Here is a 15,574-nt window from a genome sequence, read left to right as displayed (position 1 = left end):
AATAAAACAACGTACGCGTTGTCGAATTAATATTTTCATCACTAATTTCGCTTCCAAAAAAAATTGCTTCAATGTCACTTGATTTTTGTTTCGTCTTCCATGTGAAGAAGCCCAGACCTCGTAGGCCTTTGGCATACCCACCCATCGCCGCGCCTTTGCGAGCCGCGACTAATGGCAGCCTCTCGTTGCAGCGGCAGAGGTGGAGATGCCCCCGAGATGGGATGGTCACCACCGCCCCGGTTCGACTCCCCGGACGGGGACCCTCACTGGCCGCCCTCCCATCACGGTGGAGGCGGAGGCGGAGGTGGTCTCAACCCCAGGTGTGTGTGTATGCGTGTGTGCAATAGTGTATTGGTGAGTGAAACTACACTGCGAACCTGGCGATCTCAATTAGATTCCTGGCCATGGCTACTATCAGTGGTGGTACCTAAACTGGTTCCTGGACCTCCCCTAGGTGGACACAGACTTAATTAAGTAACCTGGTGTGGTGTGTAAAGATCAGGACTGGAGGTGGCTGCGGTGTTGTTGCTAGTTACTCCCACCTGCTTTTGTGTGCTGTGCCTGCCCTTTGTAGGCAATGTGAGGGATCTTTGTGTGCGCACACAGGTTTTGACCAGGAAGCATTGGCTGGATATACTGATTAATCGTGTCAAGTAAAAAAAATCTGGTTGAAGTACCTCCACGTATAAGCAAGCAGCGAGGCAGCGGTCTGCTTTAACTACCTCGAACCAGCAGTGGAAATTCATTTTGTCGTCTTTTCATTAAACATCAAATAAACGTTTGATGCTTCATCAATGCAGTCTTGCACAGCACTCCTCATTCTCAACTTCTTAGCTCCCCACCTTCACCAAGCCATACTTCATGTAGCTGGTCAATACGTGTCGGTGAAGATGTCGAGCGTAGACGCGGGAGCATTGAAGTAGAGTACAATATTCTATATTTTCTGTACTTACCCCATGACCTGCACAGCATGGGGCGACCCTTATCCAGCAGTACATTGACATAAGCTTTGTACCTGTACATGTGCGTATTGCTGTTGCCAAATTCTTTGTGGTGAAACAGAAAAGCAAATCACGTGGGTGATTGTAATACCTCTGCCTGTTTTTGTTGTGCTTCGTTGACAGGGCCCAAACAGAGGAAATGAAAATCCCCGATAAGATGGTTGGATTCAGTAAGTGACGCAGTGACACACAACACACGCTCGAGGCCCCCATACGCACGCTTGTTGTTACCACCCATTCACATTATTTCCCCCGTCATGATTTGTATGTTTAATCTCCACGTGTCTCCCTGGTTAAACAAGCACTGCGCTCTGGTGCCTCTGCCCTGGTGGAGACAAGTCTATCCACAGGCCAGCCAACCACTGATTTCTCACATCTGGTTTAGGGGCATAGTGAAGCTGCTTTTGAAATGAGGCACATTACCTGGGTTCGAATCCTGCAATGTACATTTTAAAAGTGTGTTTATTTAACCAGGTGAGAAATTAAGAGATGCAAGGATAGTTTTTCTTTTCAACAAGTAACCTGGGGTGATTGTGCTTATAACCAGATCTCCCTCTGTCAGATCCCTTAGATCTCAATCTAAGCAGGGTTGGTCCATATTAGTACATGTATGTGAGACTCCCTAAAAGTGCTAGGGTGTTGTAGCCTTGGGTTGTGAAATAAACAGATGGTAGTATAGAAGTGGATTCTTGAACACTCTGTGTGCAAGGCACTGTTACCCCCTTGGATTGTGGTGGGTTTTTTCTGGAATTTTCTCACTCAAAGGGACCCTCTTGAAAAAAATTGTTTTAAGACTTTGGTGATATTAGCTTTTTTTATTATGCTTTGATTATTTCCACCTTCATATATTTTACGTCGTATTTTGTATAAATACACCACCGTTACAGCCAAATAACATGGGATGTAATTGCAATGAATCTGTAACAAAGGCTTTTGTATGTGATATAAACTAGCGGCAGCTGATATGTTTAACATTTTGATAATTAAACTACTTATATAAGTGACGAGACATGGGCCAAGTCAAGGTCGGTCATTTATAGGAACACGGGTATCTTTTTGTTGAGAGCTGCAAGCGCACACACACACGTTTACACAGATTGGTGATTTGTTAAGATTCTCTTTCTCTCTGCTTCCCCCTCCCCACCTTCTCAAGTGATGTTTTTCTCCACATTTGCATTGCCCACAGTCATTGGCAGGGGCGGTGAGCAAGTTTCAAGGCTTCAGACTGAAACCGGCTGCAAAATCCAGATCTCACCAGGTATAACATAATGCACACAATGCTCTCCCTTGCTGAGCTGTGCACAGTAATAATGCACAAGAATTATTCTCGTTGCAAAAAAAGTTTGAAGTGTGTGCTGCCTTCTGCTCATACAAGGCATGTGGCAACACTCGCTTAACTCAGTGCCACCGATTAGCGCGGTTGGCTACATACATACAACTCCATTGATGGCCCTGAGCCATTGGTGAACATATCACCTTGTTTTTTAGGGGTCCCATGGGACCATCACGGCGGGTTGCCCGTAGTGGTACTGATTTAGCTTGATTCACAATTGGCGATGATGATGATAATGGGGTTGATGAGTCAATCGCCAACTGCTCAAATGAAGCTGGTTGTAATCCCTAGCAAAGGGTCGTACTCAATTAATTGCAAATGTTGTGGGTTTACTCGCCATCACACCAATGTGCTTGAAGTAATAGCTAATTGGCATGTTTTGGTCACGTGACAAACTTCACTAATTGGCTGTATCAGGTGGTGGTGGTTTAACGGCACATTTATGCAATTTAACCCGAAAATCCCAACTGTTTTTTAGCGCTAATTTGTCCATTTGTGTGTTGGGTGCACTCAACGAAAGTGCCACCTGGCTGGATTTCGAAAACAGATTTTTCCAAACTATCACAACCAATGTGCTTGAGCAACCGGGTCACCATGGGCCCGTAATTGCCTAACTAAAGGCATATTTTTAATTTTTTAAGTTCAGAATAAGTACCTCAATGGTCCAGAGCCAAACATTTGCTCTGCAGTCACCAAAACTGCAAATCTAAATTGAGAATTGTTAGAGAAATGTCCCAGGCTGACAAATACATGTTAAGGGTCTGCGTTACAGGTGGAGAACAATCGCAAGCAAAACAAATATTGCCTTCCGCATCATGAACACTGCCTTGTAACAGGAAAATATATAAAGTAATACTCACATTTTGATCAGTGGCCATTTTTCTGATAAGAGCCTTTGGCCACCGCTGTAAGCCATCTTTGGAAACAGAAACTTATATCATGGGTTGACTTTTTGTGCCAAGGCCCTTCTATGAAGTCACTCTGCTGCGAAGGGTTGTCACCTGAAGTACCAGCCTCCTCTGTATTTCCTATTCGGGCAGTGTTAGCGGTGGTTATTGTTTTGTTTCTGCTTTGTTTGATGCTCATTCCCCTGCGAGTGTTGTGTGTAACCCGTTTCGGTCTGGCCGCGTTTACGCGTGTGAGATGCAGTTGTGGATGCCACTGGCCTCATGGAACGCACGTGCATGCTCATGGGACCGCCCGAGGCCATCCAGTGAGTGACGCACTCGCCGCGCTGCATGCACTGTAGCGCAGCGATCCTCATCTCCTTTGTCCCCCCCCCACCCCCCCTTGACTGACGTCCATTGGTCGCGTGGCTCCATCGAAACGGAATCGCACGTCAGGTTGGGAGATGACCCGGAAGTCATTATTGTGGATAATTATGGGAAAAAGCAAATATATGCACAAGTTCTTGGTCGCCGCATGTATTGCATTGCTGTAACGTGGAGTCACGATAACTCTCAGATGATCCAGTATAGATTACATTTTAGATTGCAGTTCTATTGTTGTTGGGGACTAGCCCTGTATGTGTAGCCAGGCGACTTTGTGAAAGGGTTACCCAAAACTTGGCAATAAAACCTCTTATGTGCTCACGCTGTCCTTTCCAGTGACGTCGTGTGCAACATTATCTTGTGATGTCACATGTCACCCGTCGTGTGGTCACGTGTATTTTTCTCTTGGTCGTCCGGTTTTTCCACGTGATAGGGCACTTCATTGGGGCTATCATTTGTGGCCAGGTCACTTGTGAATAGTGCTATATAGTTCAGTGGGCTTTACGTGGTAACATTTAAAGTATGTTGGAAAGAACTGCATAATTTGCATGTGGTAAGCGTGATTTATTTTTTGCTTGGCGTCGTGTTCGTGTGCCAGGCACGCCAAGAGTCTCATCGACCAGATTATCGAGCGGTGCAGGAACGGGGGCCCCTCGGAGAACGGCGCTGATGGAATGGTCGAGATCATTGTCCCTGCCGACAAGGTGGGGCTGGTCATCGGCAAGGGAGGCGAGACCATCCGGCAACTCCAGGTACGAGTGTACCCCGCAAACGTGCCGTGCCGCCGCACGCCGTGTCTCCACAAACTCTACGCACGCTTTTGCTGGGCTCACGAAATTGATTTCTCATTGGATTAATCTATCCAACTCGGCTGATGGGTATGGTCATTCTTAGGTGTCGTTTCCCAGCGCGTGATGGGTCCGGCAACATCATAGGCCTTGTCAATCGCTTGCCCTAACGGTTCGTGAAGACTACATCAGATAACCTTTTCCTTTTGCCCAGTGGTATTAAGACTTCCCTTGGGTAAACAAGCGGAGTAATAAATGCCTAATAATTACGTGATCCTGTGTGTGTGTGCGTGTGTGCATGCGCGCACCACCCACTTGTATCAGGACCGTGCTGGTGTCAAGATGGTCATGATCCAGGACAACCGGCAGAACTCGGGCGTGGATAAACCTCTCCGCATCACCGGCGACCCTTACAAAGTCCAGGTCGGTGTGCCGCCACTGCAGCAGGGCAGGCTGCCTCCCAGAAGCTCGGTAATTGGTTAAAGCAAAAAACCTGTTCGGGCTAAGATGAATTCTGCTTGCTTGTAATTTTGTCCCACCCACTTTTTAATAAGTTATTTTTTTTTTACCTGTTAATTTTAAACGGCTGTCGTTTCTTCAGGTGAGATTTCATCGATAACCTTAGTTTCGTATGTGCCATTGCTACTTCTAGCTGCAATTTAGCCAATCATGCTAAACGTGCATCTGGAAGCACAGAAGTGGCCACTGCCCCTTATATCCGTATGTCAGGAAACATTCCCTCCATAGGGTTAACCACTTGACGTCCCACGAAGTGGTACTCATTCTATGGACCCCATACAGCCTGGCCTGTGACCAAGTTGCCCGTAATGCAGCCAACCTCTTAGAATCTACAAATCTAAGCCAGGTCGAGCCTAGATTGTGCTTGGCTTGGCAATCATTCTACACAACATTTGTTATAGGCTGCGTGACTATCTTGTGGGCCGCAGAGAGCAGTGCAGCAGCGAAAGGCATTGTTTTACTGTTCTCAAATGCACCGCCCCTACCAACGTCCATTCCCCCTGACACCAACTCGCGATGATCAGTGGTGGCGTAGTAGGATCAGATAGCAAAGTACGATCAAATAAACCTTCCTGATCCGCACGGTGTGGGGAGGCGTGCGTGGATTGATAGAGAAGGGCTCTACGTACGTGTATGGGCTTGAGCCGTGTAACTCTTTAAGCGGTGGGGGGGGGGGGGGCGGGGCGGGGGGCTGGTTCGTTCGCCTGCCCACCGCATCGCCCGGTGGGGGACTGCTGCCGTGTTGTCTCGCTTCCATCGGCAACGCCACATTGGGTTGGTGCGTCCGTGAGCCCGTTTGTGCACATGTCCTTGAGCGTGTGCGTGCGTACGTGTCCCTGCAGCAAGCCAAGGAGATGGTCATCGAGTTCCTCAGGAAGGAGGACCACCGCGAGAGGTTCGGGGAGTTTGCAGGCCGGACGGGAGGCCGCGAGTCTGTCAAGGTGAGCCAAACTTAGTTCCTTCATCTTGCGTACATGGGCAAGGTTAAGAAGCTCATCTCACATTGTACTTGAGAAATATCGGGGTTTTTTTCCATATGGTTCTCATAAGTACTTGTAAATTCAGCCATGTCTTCTCAGCGCTTGAGATGCTTGCGCTGGTTTGCGATATTCTGGACCAACTGTTAAGGTTGCTTTGCCACTCTTATTCAGGAGCCTTCTATAGGGCATTGCCATCCGTTCCTTCAATCTTGGCTCAGTGGGAGGTCGCTCATCCTCCTTTGCTGGCTGCACAGTCTGTAATTATCCCTGGCCATCCAACCGCTAATTCCGCCTCCCACCCCCGTAGTCAAATCGAGGCTCGGTACTTTTGTACAGTCCTTTACTGTTATTCATTTTCTAGCTGACACAATATGCTGCCCCAGCTGTCTCTTAAGGCTTTAACAGGAAGACTTGATCTGTGGCTTTGTGTGTGCATGCATGCAGATCGCTGTGCCTCGATTTGCGGTGGGCGTGGTTATCGGCCGAAGTGGTGACATGATCAAGAAGCTGCAGAACGAGGCTGGAGTCCGCATACAGTTTCAGCCTGGTAAGTACCTCCCGTTGGTGCCCTGTTGTGGGGAGTGTTCATCCATTTGTTGGTGCACTGCGTTACGAACCCGACGACCCAGGTTTGATTCACTCTCGTGACCAATAACGGTGACGAATATTTGAAATCGTCCTTGGTCTCCTGTAGGTCCTCTCAGCCCATTGCATGAGTACCTGGTGTGATCTTCTTTGGTTCTGGTGTGATGTGTAAACACCATTATTGAGGAGACAAAGGTGACCGAGCGTGGTGTCAGCCAACCCAGCCTGCTCGTGTGCTGTGCCGGCCTTATTAGGTGCTAACTAACGGCGCTTGCCACAAACAGTCTGTCAAAGCAATTACGGGGATCTTTGTCATTGGGATGTGTTGGTGGAATATATGCCAGACAGTTTGCTTTAATGTACAGTGAGGGAAAAAACTTTTTGATCCCCTGCTGATTTAGTACGTTTGCCCAATGACAAAGAAATGATCAGTCTATAATTTTAATGGTAGGTTTATTTGAACTGTGAGAGACAGATATAACAACAAACAAATCCAGAAAAACGCATGTCTAAAATGTTATAAATTTATTTTCATTTTAATGAGGGAAATAACTATTTGACCCCTCTGCAAAAATTACTTAGTACTTGGTGGCAAAACCATTGTTGGCAATCACAGAAGTCAGACGTTTCTTGTAGTTGGCCACCAGGTTTGCACACATCTCAGGAGGAATTTTGTCCCACTCCTCTTTGCAGATCTTTTCCAAGTCATTAAGGTTTTGAGGCTGACGTTTGGCAACTCGACCCTTCAGCTCCCACCACAGATTTTCTATGGGATTAAGGTCTGGAGACTGGCTAAGCCACTCCAGGACCTTAATGTGCTTCTTCTTGAGCCACTCCTTTGTTGCCTTGGCCATGTGTTTTGGGTCATTGTCATGCTGGAATACTCATCCACGGACCCATTTTCAATGCCCTGGCCGAGGGAAGGAGGTTCTCACCCAAGATTTGAGGGTAAATGGCCCCGTCCATCGTCCCTTTGATGCGGTGAAGTTGTCCTGTCCCCTTAGCAGAAAAACACCCCCAAAGCATAATGTTTCCACCTCCATGTTTGACGGTGGGGATGGTGTTCTTGGAGTCATAGGCAGCGTTCCTCCTCCTCCAAACACGGCGAGTTGAGTTGATGCCAAAGAGCTCCATTTTGGTCTCATCTGACCACAACACTTTCACCCAGTTGTCCTCTGAATCATTCAGATCTTCATTGGCAAACTTCAGACGGGCATGTATGTGTGCTTTCTTGAGCAGGAGGGACCTTGCGGGCGCTGCAGGATTTCAGTCCTTCACGGCGTAGTGTGTTACCAATTGTTTTCTTGGTGACTATGGTCCCAGCTGCCTTGAGATCATTGACAAGATCTTCCCATGTAGTTCTGGGCTGATTCCTCACCGTTCTCATGATCATTGCAACTCCACGAGGTGAGAGCTTGCATGGAGCCCCAGGCCGAGGGAGATTGACAGTTCTTTTCTGTTTCTTCCATTTGCGAATAATCGCACCAACTGTTGTCACCTTCTCACCAAGCTGCTTGGCAATGGTCTTGTAGCCCATTCCAGCCTTGTGTAGGTCTACAATCTTGTCCCTGACATCCTTGGAGAGCTCTTTGGTCTTGGCTATGTGGATAGTTTTGAATCTGATTGATTGCTTCTGTGGACAGGTGTCTTTTATACAGGTAACAAGCTGAGATTAGGAGCACTCTTTAATAGTGTGCTCCTAATCTCAGCTTGTTACCTGTATAAAAGACACCTGGGAGCCAGACATCTTTTTGATTGAGAGGGGGTCAAATACTTATTTCCCTCATTAAAATGCAAATCAAATTTTACATGCGTTTTTCTGGATTTTTTTGTTATTGTCTCTCACTGTTCAAATAAACCTTTCATTAAAATTATAGACTGATCATTTCTTTGTTAGTGGGCAAACGTACAAAATCAGCAGGGGATCAAATACTTTTTTCCCTCACTATAGGTGGTGTGAGTCTCTTTGCTCAGGGTGTGGCACATTTGTGTTGTGGCCGATGACCAAATTCACCTGGAATGCGCTCAATATTCGATTTACAGAAACACGGGAAAATGGGGTGCATGACAGTTAATCCTCCTCGGGCCTCATCACAACAACAGCAACCGTCATTCGCCACTAAGTGGTGGTGACATCACCATGGCACTTGCACCAGGCGAGGTACACATTAAGGCCACATGAAGTGTCGAAACGACCGTTGGCAGGAGGTCACGGGATAGACCCAGGTGTCATACTATGGGACTGGTCGAGCCTGGATAGTGCTTGAATGGGCAACAACCAGGCACAAAACAGACGTGTCCAGCCAGATGATACATGATGAACAATACCTCTTATCTGTGCTGAAATGGGGGATAAGATCATGCATGAGGAATGATTGATAGATAAGCATTCGCCCCTGCAGCTTTTAACGTTTTTTAAGCCGTAACAGAAATGTATTTTGGTGTGCCTCTCCGAGTAAACTTTGGGCATTGCAGGCTCTGTTATCGATCCTGACCTAGTGGTAAGAATTGTACATTCCTATGGTAATTTTATATTTCTTTGGCGAAGGTTTAACCTTTGCCAATGTGACATAAATTGCACGTTGTATGAAGGTTTAACCTTCACCGTTGGATCTGTGAGCGAGTGGTTACGTCAACTCGCCTGTCTCCCCCCCCCCCCCCCCCCCCGGGGCTCCGCAGATGACGGCAGTGGGCCCGAGCGCATGGCTCAGATCATGGGCGTCCCGGAGAACTGCCAGCGAGCCGCCATGATGATTATCGAGCTCATCAATGGCATGCAGATGGAAGGGGTACGGCCACTGCACATGCTCGCTCGTTTTTGCGCATGCACATCCACGCACACATTCACGCAGCTGTCCACACTTGCCAGATTTGAAATTTGCCCGCAAATTACTCTGTTGATGGCTGTTTTCAGGCCGGGTGCCGGGGACACCTTGTGCCCACAGGGCCAGCTGCCACTGAGGGCCGGTGATTTTTTAAATGTGTAGAGATCAGATGTTGGGAAGTTCTTTTAGATTCTCCAGCTCATTGAGCACTGATGCTAGTTTGTTGTCCTTCCCCCACACCTCTGATTCGCGGATAGCCAAAATCACGAATAGCAAGTTGATGAATAACGCGGGAATACTTTGTACATAGCTCTCCAATGTGTTTCCGGCTCTTATGTGCTAACTTGTGACCTGTGTCCATAGTTATGAAAATCTGGTCACAACACATGCACACACGTCTACCATATTATAATATGCACCAAAAATTGTTGTTTAAAATCCAGGAGGAAAAAGTGCACCTTAAAATGTGGAGAATATGGTACCACTTTATCTTGGCCTCCATCTTAATCGTGTAAAGTTTCTCACCCCGGTTTAGAGCTGTCTGCAAATATCAACGGCCCACGCATATTTGAACTGATGCACACGGGGCCAAGTTATGCCCAAGCGTATATAACGTTTCCCCCCATTTGACAAGATACTTGGAGCGGTAAAACACGTTTCTCCGACTCGGAGTGTCCCTGTGCTAAGTGAACGCATGCGACGCTGACAACTAAAACTCGGCCCAGGCATGAGTGCAGCGTTTCCCAAACTCCAGTCTTCACAATCTACCACGCTCATGTCTTTCCGGGTTTACCAATTTACTGCCATTCAAATACAAATTAAGTAATTCCATGCTGCAAACGCCCCGCATGATAATTAAATACGCCCCAAGGAATTAATGCTGTCTTGAGTCACGTGGGACATGTGTACACACACGCATTGAGATCTCAATCTTATTTTGAATTAGATGTTCATTTGAAATGGGAGTAAATTGGTGAATGTGGAAAAACTTAGCCTGGTGGGTTCCGACAACTGGAGTTTTGCAAACCCTGCAACCAGTGTGCGTAACTCATTAAATTCAAGCCACCCGGTTTTACAGTGGAACATGCTTCTGGTTCACTTGGTGGTAACCTATTGTTTCACATGGGGCAGGAGGCGCTGAGCAAATTGAGTTTGACAAGGGTGACCCGAATAAAATAAATAAGTGGGAGCAAAGTTAAAAGGGTACACTCGCAGCGATAAATATTTTTTAATTGATGTACTGTATTTGTACTTGTGGTCTGTGTTTCGGTCTCTGCTTATATTTGTGGGTACATGCCTGCATGTATAGTTTGTCTGCATGTGATCACAGCTGGGTTTGCGTATCTTTATATCCGTGTGCGTTTTGCGTGAACGCATGGTTAGGATGCGTACTTGGGTTTGTGTGCGTGTTTTCGTGAGCTGTGTGTGAGAGTGTAAGTGTATTGAGAACGTTGACAAATTGGTCAGTGCACTGCGCCATGAATCTAGTAACCCGAGTCTTGATTCTCGGCTACTACTAATTTCATTGGCAATTGATAACAGAACTTGGTCCTACCTCTAGCTGTTCGTAGCCATATGAGTATTACCAAAGACAGCCTGGACGATGTGTTGACCACACTGTCCTCTCGTGTACTGGGGTTGGCCTTAATAGATGCTCGCAAACAGCATTTGTTCCAACAGTCTGCATGGCTGTAACGGGGGGGATATTTTTTGCATTTATCTGCCATACGTACGTGTCCTCATTGGCACGTTTGCCCGACTGTGTGTGCTTACAGCGCGAAGGACCCCCTGGTGGCATGGGACCACGAGGGAGGGGCGGCCGTGGGCGGGGCTTCGGGGACTGGAGCCCAGGGCCTCCGGGAGGAATGCAGGACCAAATCACCTACACCGTGCCCGCGGAGAAGTGTGGCATCATCATTGGCAAGGGTGGGCACGACACGCCGCAGCTCATTACACATCGTGGGATACATCCCATGCGAATGCAGCCTGACTCCAGCGTGTAAATCTATACGTTACGTAGCTTCATTTGTCCATTGGTCGGTCGGTCGGGTCACTTTATTATTCACAACACTTTCTCGAGTAATCATTCTCATAATACAAAATCCAGCTAGGTCCTCGTTGTGATAATCCAGGCACCTGTTGGACCGCATCTGATCCTCGTGTAACCTGTGCGACCCTTGTACTCATCGTGCCAGGCGGGGAGACCATCAAGCACATCAGCCAGACATCGGGCGCACGGGTAGAGCTGCAGAGGAATCCTCCCCCCAACACCGATCCCAACATCCGCATCTTCCTCATCCGGGGCTCGCCGCAGCAAGTGGACCACGCGAGGCACCTCATGGATGAGAAGATGGGGCTCGGGGTAAGTGTCCGCACTGGTAAAAGCATGGGCTCCCATTGCTTTTTAAGACTAAGCCAGCATGCGAGCATATCATTGATGAAGGGGGGGACCATACATTGTGTGGTGTGATTTGGTGGTTTTGGGGTTATATTCATGCTTAGTCCGGTGTCTGTACACTTGGCAAGCACCACTCAAGTCCTGGATTCAAATCCACCCAACATTAAAGTTATTTAAAGGATCATGAGTTGATTGTCTCAGCCTGGTCACCAGATTTAACGGTCAAAGTTTGTAAATACAAGTTCTCCTGGAAGATTAGGCGAATCTCAACATAAGGAGTTTGGTTGAGTATTACCCGTGTTGGGTAAAGGATGTATATGGCACAGGCCTGTGATGTCTCCGCCAGGGCCTTTGCCCTCATGACCATGTTAAATTTCTGTGAACTAAAGAGTTCCAGTGAATATTATTTTTGCCCTCGTGCCTTGACTGATGGCACTCTTGCACGGTGTCATTGTTAATTCTCTCAACAAATGTGGAGGCCCTAGTTTAACAGGTGTGTGCGGAGTTGTAGCCGACTTAACTTTGGGGGGCGATGGTTGTGCGCTTCCCGTCTGCTCGTCCAATGCCCCTCTTCTCACCTGCCCTGATGCTCTCGTGTCACCCAGGGACCTTCTGCTTTCGGGGGACCACCTGCCGCTTTCGGACAGGGTCCCTATGGCCAGGGACCCCCAGGCCCTCCTCACCAAAAGTAAGTGACGTTCATTCTGCTACCGTCGTGGTTGGTGGCTGGGCACTAGCAGGCAGACCACCGACCACTGAGCCGGTTTTTGTATGCATCCATTCCCATATCTGCTCTTGCTTTTAGTGGTAAAACATCAAGGTATGCCATCACACTTGGCTGCTCCAGTGAGCTGGTGGTGGACATCTAACTTCACTGGGATTTGAGACAATCTCTGTAAGAGGATGAACGCTTAACTTCCTACACACCGTGCGTTTCTTATTTTATCAAGGATGATGGGTAAAGTCAACCTCTGACCGGTATTTGAACTCCCAAAATTCCTATTGTGATTTGCATGTCCTAATCACTGCACCATCTAATTGCAGACATATCTTGCTAGCGACTGATAAGCGTTGGTGTAAAGCTGAGTGTTGGGTGAAGCGTAGGGTTACTGTATTGAGATATGAACCCGGCGATCTAAGTTCGATTCCCGGCCACAGCTAAGATCGTTGGGGGGATCCAACACTCACCAGAGTGGTGAAGTATGGTCAAACAAACCTGTGACTTCATATAAATTTAAACTAAACTTTTTTATTTTACAAGGTAAGGCCCACTGAGCTCTATATAGCTCTTCAGATGCGACCTTAACACAAATGATAGCTCAACGAAGTGGCTCATGTGGAAATTTATAGCAGCACAGTGGGGGTCAGCGTCATCCAGCAGTAGATTGACAAAGGCCTGTGAACTATTACAGCCGAGTGTTGTTGAATGCACGAGGAATGCTTTGTTGCAGCCCTGGTGTGTGGATACCAGATCTTAACTAGTGCATGCGTCCTTAACTACCCCCCCCCCATCCCCCTCCATGCTGCAGTGGACCCGGGCAGGCCTTCGCTCCCCAGGCGGGTGGGTGGCCCGGTGGATACCAACCCTGGGCACAGGGGCAGCAGCAGCAACAACAGCAGCAGCAGCAGCAGCCACAGCAGAACCCTGCTGCGCAAGACCCCAGTGAGTAGTGCTGCATGAGCGAGGATACATGCCACCACACACTGGTGTTTAGATATGCTGGGGAATAATGCTGTGGTACTAAACCAGCAACAACCAGGTATTCACTTAAGTGAAGACTCAACCACAAGATACTTTTTAACAGCCGTTAGACTCGTGTGCCCCGTCTGCATGAGCTTTGTTAAAGAGAACGGAAGTTTTACAACTTCTGTAAAGTGTGCCATTATTGCATTCTAAAATCACTGGAAATGTGGCCTTGAGACGTCTATTGGTAATAAGGTATGCATGCCTCTGCTGTGCTCAAGAATCTGGTTTGTGATTCGCTATAGGTTGTACAGTAATCCCTCGTTTAAAATGGTAGATGCGTGCCTGAAAAGTGCTACATAAACCGAAAATTACGTGAAGCGTGGCATTACTGAATCACATTTTAACTTGAAAATCAACCTGCAGTCATCCCATGGCAGGACAAAGAAGTGAGATGAGGTTACGCTGCGTACTGTATAAATCCGCGTACTGTATCGTACTGCTCAGCTGCGCAGCTCAAGAAAGTAGTTCGTTGTCGAGCTACTTTAGCTCAGAAACCGCTTCATAACGGCTGCGCATTCCGTGTTCTGCTACAAGTTTTTTCCAAATCGAAGGACCGCCGTTAACAGCAAAAACGCATTTCGTGAGGACTTGCCATACGTACGACATGCCTGCAAAGTTATACAAACGTTTTTAGAATTATACACTCTTATTTGTATTAATTGGTCAAATTACCACCTTTGTACTTCAATACGGGCATCCTGCTTCGTAAGTTTCGAATGAAAAAAATTCTATTGGCTTAATTTGAGCAAATAAGTTACCATTCCAAGAGACGTTCAGGCACAAATTCAAATGCGCAATAACTTAGAAACCTTCTCTTCACAAGCTGAATGGACTGTGCATAAACTTTAGTTTTTACCACCAATAATACACTCTGGTCATACTCTTAACCAACCCACATCGAGCAGCGTGGTGTTATGGGCTAACATCCTCCATAACTGACACGAGATGGGGGAAGCCTTCACCCAGCGGTGGATTGGAATCTGCCATGTTTCCTTATCGAATTAGTCACGATAATAATATCTGTGTGTGTACACGCATAGGTAAGTCAGGAGACCCCAACTCTGCCGCCTGGGCTGCATACTACGCCCAGTATTACGGACAGCAGCCCACGCAACACAACCCCGCGCACACAGCAGGTGAGAGAGTCTCCCTGTACGCACGCACGTGCACACACAGCAGGTGCGGGTACACCTCCCTGTGCACACACACAACAAGGGTGTAGGTATGCTTCCATGTGTACACACACAAGAGAAGGGTGTAGGTACACTTACCTACACACGCGCGACAGTTTAGTGGCATTTCCTGCACACACACACACAATGTGTAGAGTTCACCTCTGTATACACACGACAGGCACGGGTACATCTCCCTTTATGTTCACCAGTTGTAGGGGACACCTTTTCACACCACAGGATGGACGTCTCCACACTTCCACTGCAGCACTTAAACCATATGGCAGGGCATTGTTTGTAAGTCTCTGTACGTGCATGCATCAGCCGGTGCATTGCAAACAATGCATCATCATTGGTACCTTCAGCTACTCCTGCTCTGTAATACTGGTGAGACCCGCGCTTCATTCTTCGCCATGCACGCCAACTGATCACTGCATCTGGTTCCCGTCAAGGTTTGACCTCTGTGTTTGTGTAACGGCAGATCCGAGCCAGCCAGCAGGCGGGCAGAACGGACAGCCTGATTACACCAAGGCATGGGAAGAGTACTACAAGAAAATTGGTACGACGACTCCTCTTGGGTTACCTTGTGTGTGTGTGTGTGTTTATGTATGTAGGGTAGAAATAATGTTCAGAATGTAGTGCAGTTGATTGGCTAGTAAGCTGCCATTTTATAACTAAATGAGTTAAAATCCCAGTCGGGGTTTGACGAAATCGCATCATCATTCCGGGGTCTTTAAGATGAGTGTCACCTGCTGAGACTGCAACACTGTTGCAGGCATGTCGCCAGTGGTTGCCAAATCGTACCCACGCGTCTCAGTACAGACCCCCATTCCCTTATCCCCTCACTATTTTGTAAAGTCAAAGATTGATTGGCATGTGACAGCTCCATGCGAACAATCCCATTCCAAAGTGAACACGTGCAGGAGTCTTAGGCAGGTGTGTGTTGTCCTGTGAC

General features: G+C 47.6%; 1 protein-coding gene across 22 annotated transcripts in view; it reads left to right on the top strand.

Annotated features, from left to right (window-relative positions):
* LOC116938997 (far upstream element-binding protein 1-like) overlaps window positions 1-15,574 on the top strand; it is a 67,261-nt gene that overhangs the window by 41,279 nt on the left and 10,408 nt on the right. For 16 of the 22 annotated variants that reach the window (XM_032946826.2, XM_032946824.2, XM_032946820.2 and 13 more), the window contains 15 exons: window positions 192-320; window positions 1,125-1,171; window positions 2,188-2,259; window positions 3,478-3,547; window positions 4,204-4,357; window positions 4,718-4,864; window positions 5,755-5,853; window positions 6,337-6,439; window positions 9,157-9,266; window positions 11,078-11,228; window positions 11,498-11,664; window positions 12,306-12,388; window positions 13,230-13,363; window positions 14,488-14,583; window positions 15,101-15,178. In XM_032946826.2, coding sequence (XP_032802717.1) covers window positions 192-320; window positions 1,125-1,171; window positions 2,188-2,259; window positions 3,478-3,547; window positions 4,204-4,357; window positions 4,718-4,864; window positions 5,755-5,853; window positions 6,337-6,439; window positions 9,157-9,266; window positions 11,078-11,228; window positions 11,498-11,664; window positions 12,306-12,388; window positions 13,230-13,363; window positions 14,488-14,583; window positions 15,101-15,178 — 1,640 coding nt within the window. The remainder of the gene's footprint in view (window positions 1-191; window positions 321-1,124; window positions 1,172-2,187; window positions 2,260-3,477; window positions 3,548-4,203; window positions 4,358-4,717; window positions 4,865-5,754; window positions 5,854-6,336; window positions 6,440-9,156; window positions 9,267-11,077; window positions 11,229-11,497; window positions 11,665-12,305; window positions 12,389-13,229; window positions 13,364-14,487; window positions 14,584-15,100; window positions 15,179-15,574) is intronic. The other 6 variants (XM_032946808.2, XM_032946827.2, XM_032946821.2 and 3 more) reach the window with 4 other exon arrangements.

This window comes from Petromyzon marinus, chromosome 5 (assembly GCF_048934315.1).
Source record: "Petromyzon marinus isolate PM22_M1 ecotype Great Lakes invasive population chromosome 5, UKy_Petmar_22M1.pri1.0, whole genome shotgun sequence".
NCBI lineage: Eukaryota > Metazoa > Chordata > Hyperoartia > Petromyzontiformes > Petromyzontidae > Petromyzon > Petromyzon marinus.
Note: the sequence above shows the minus strand (reverse complement) of the source record. Positions and strands in the feature narration are given on the sequence as shown.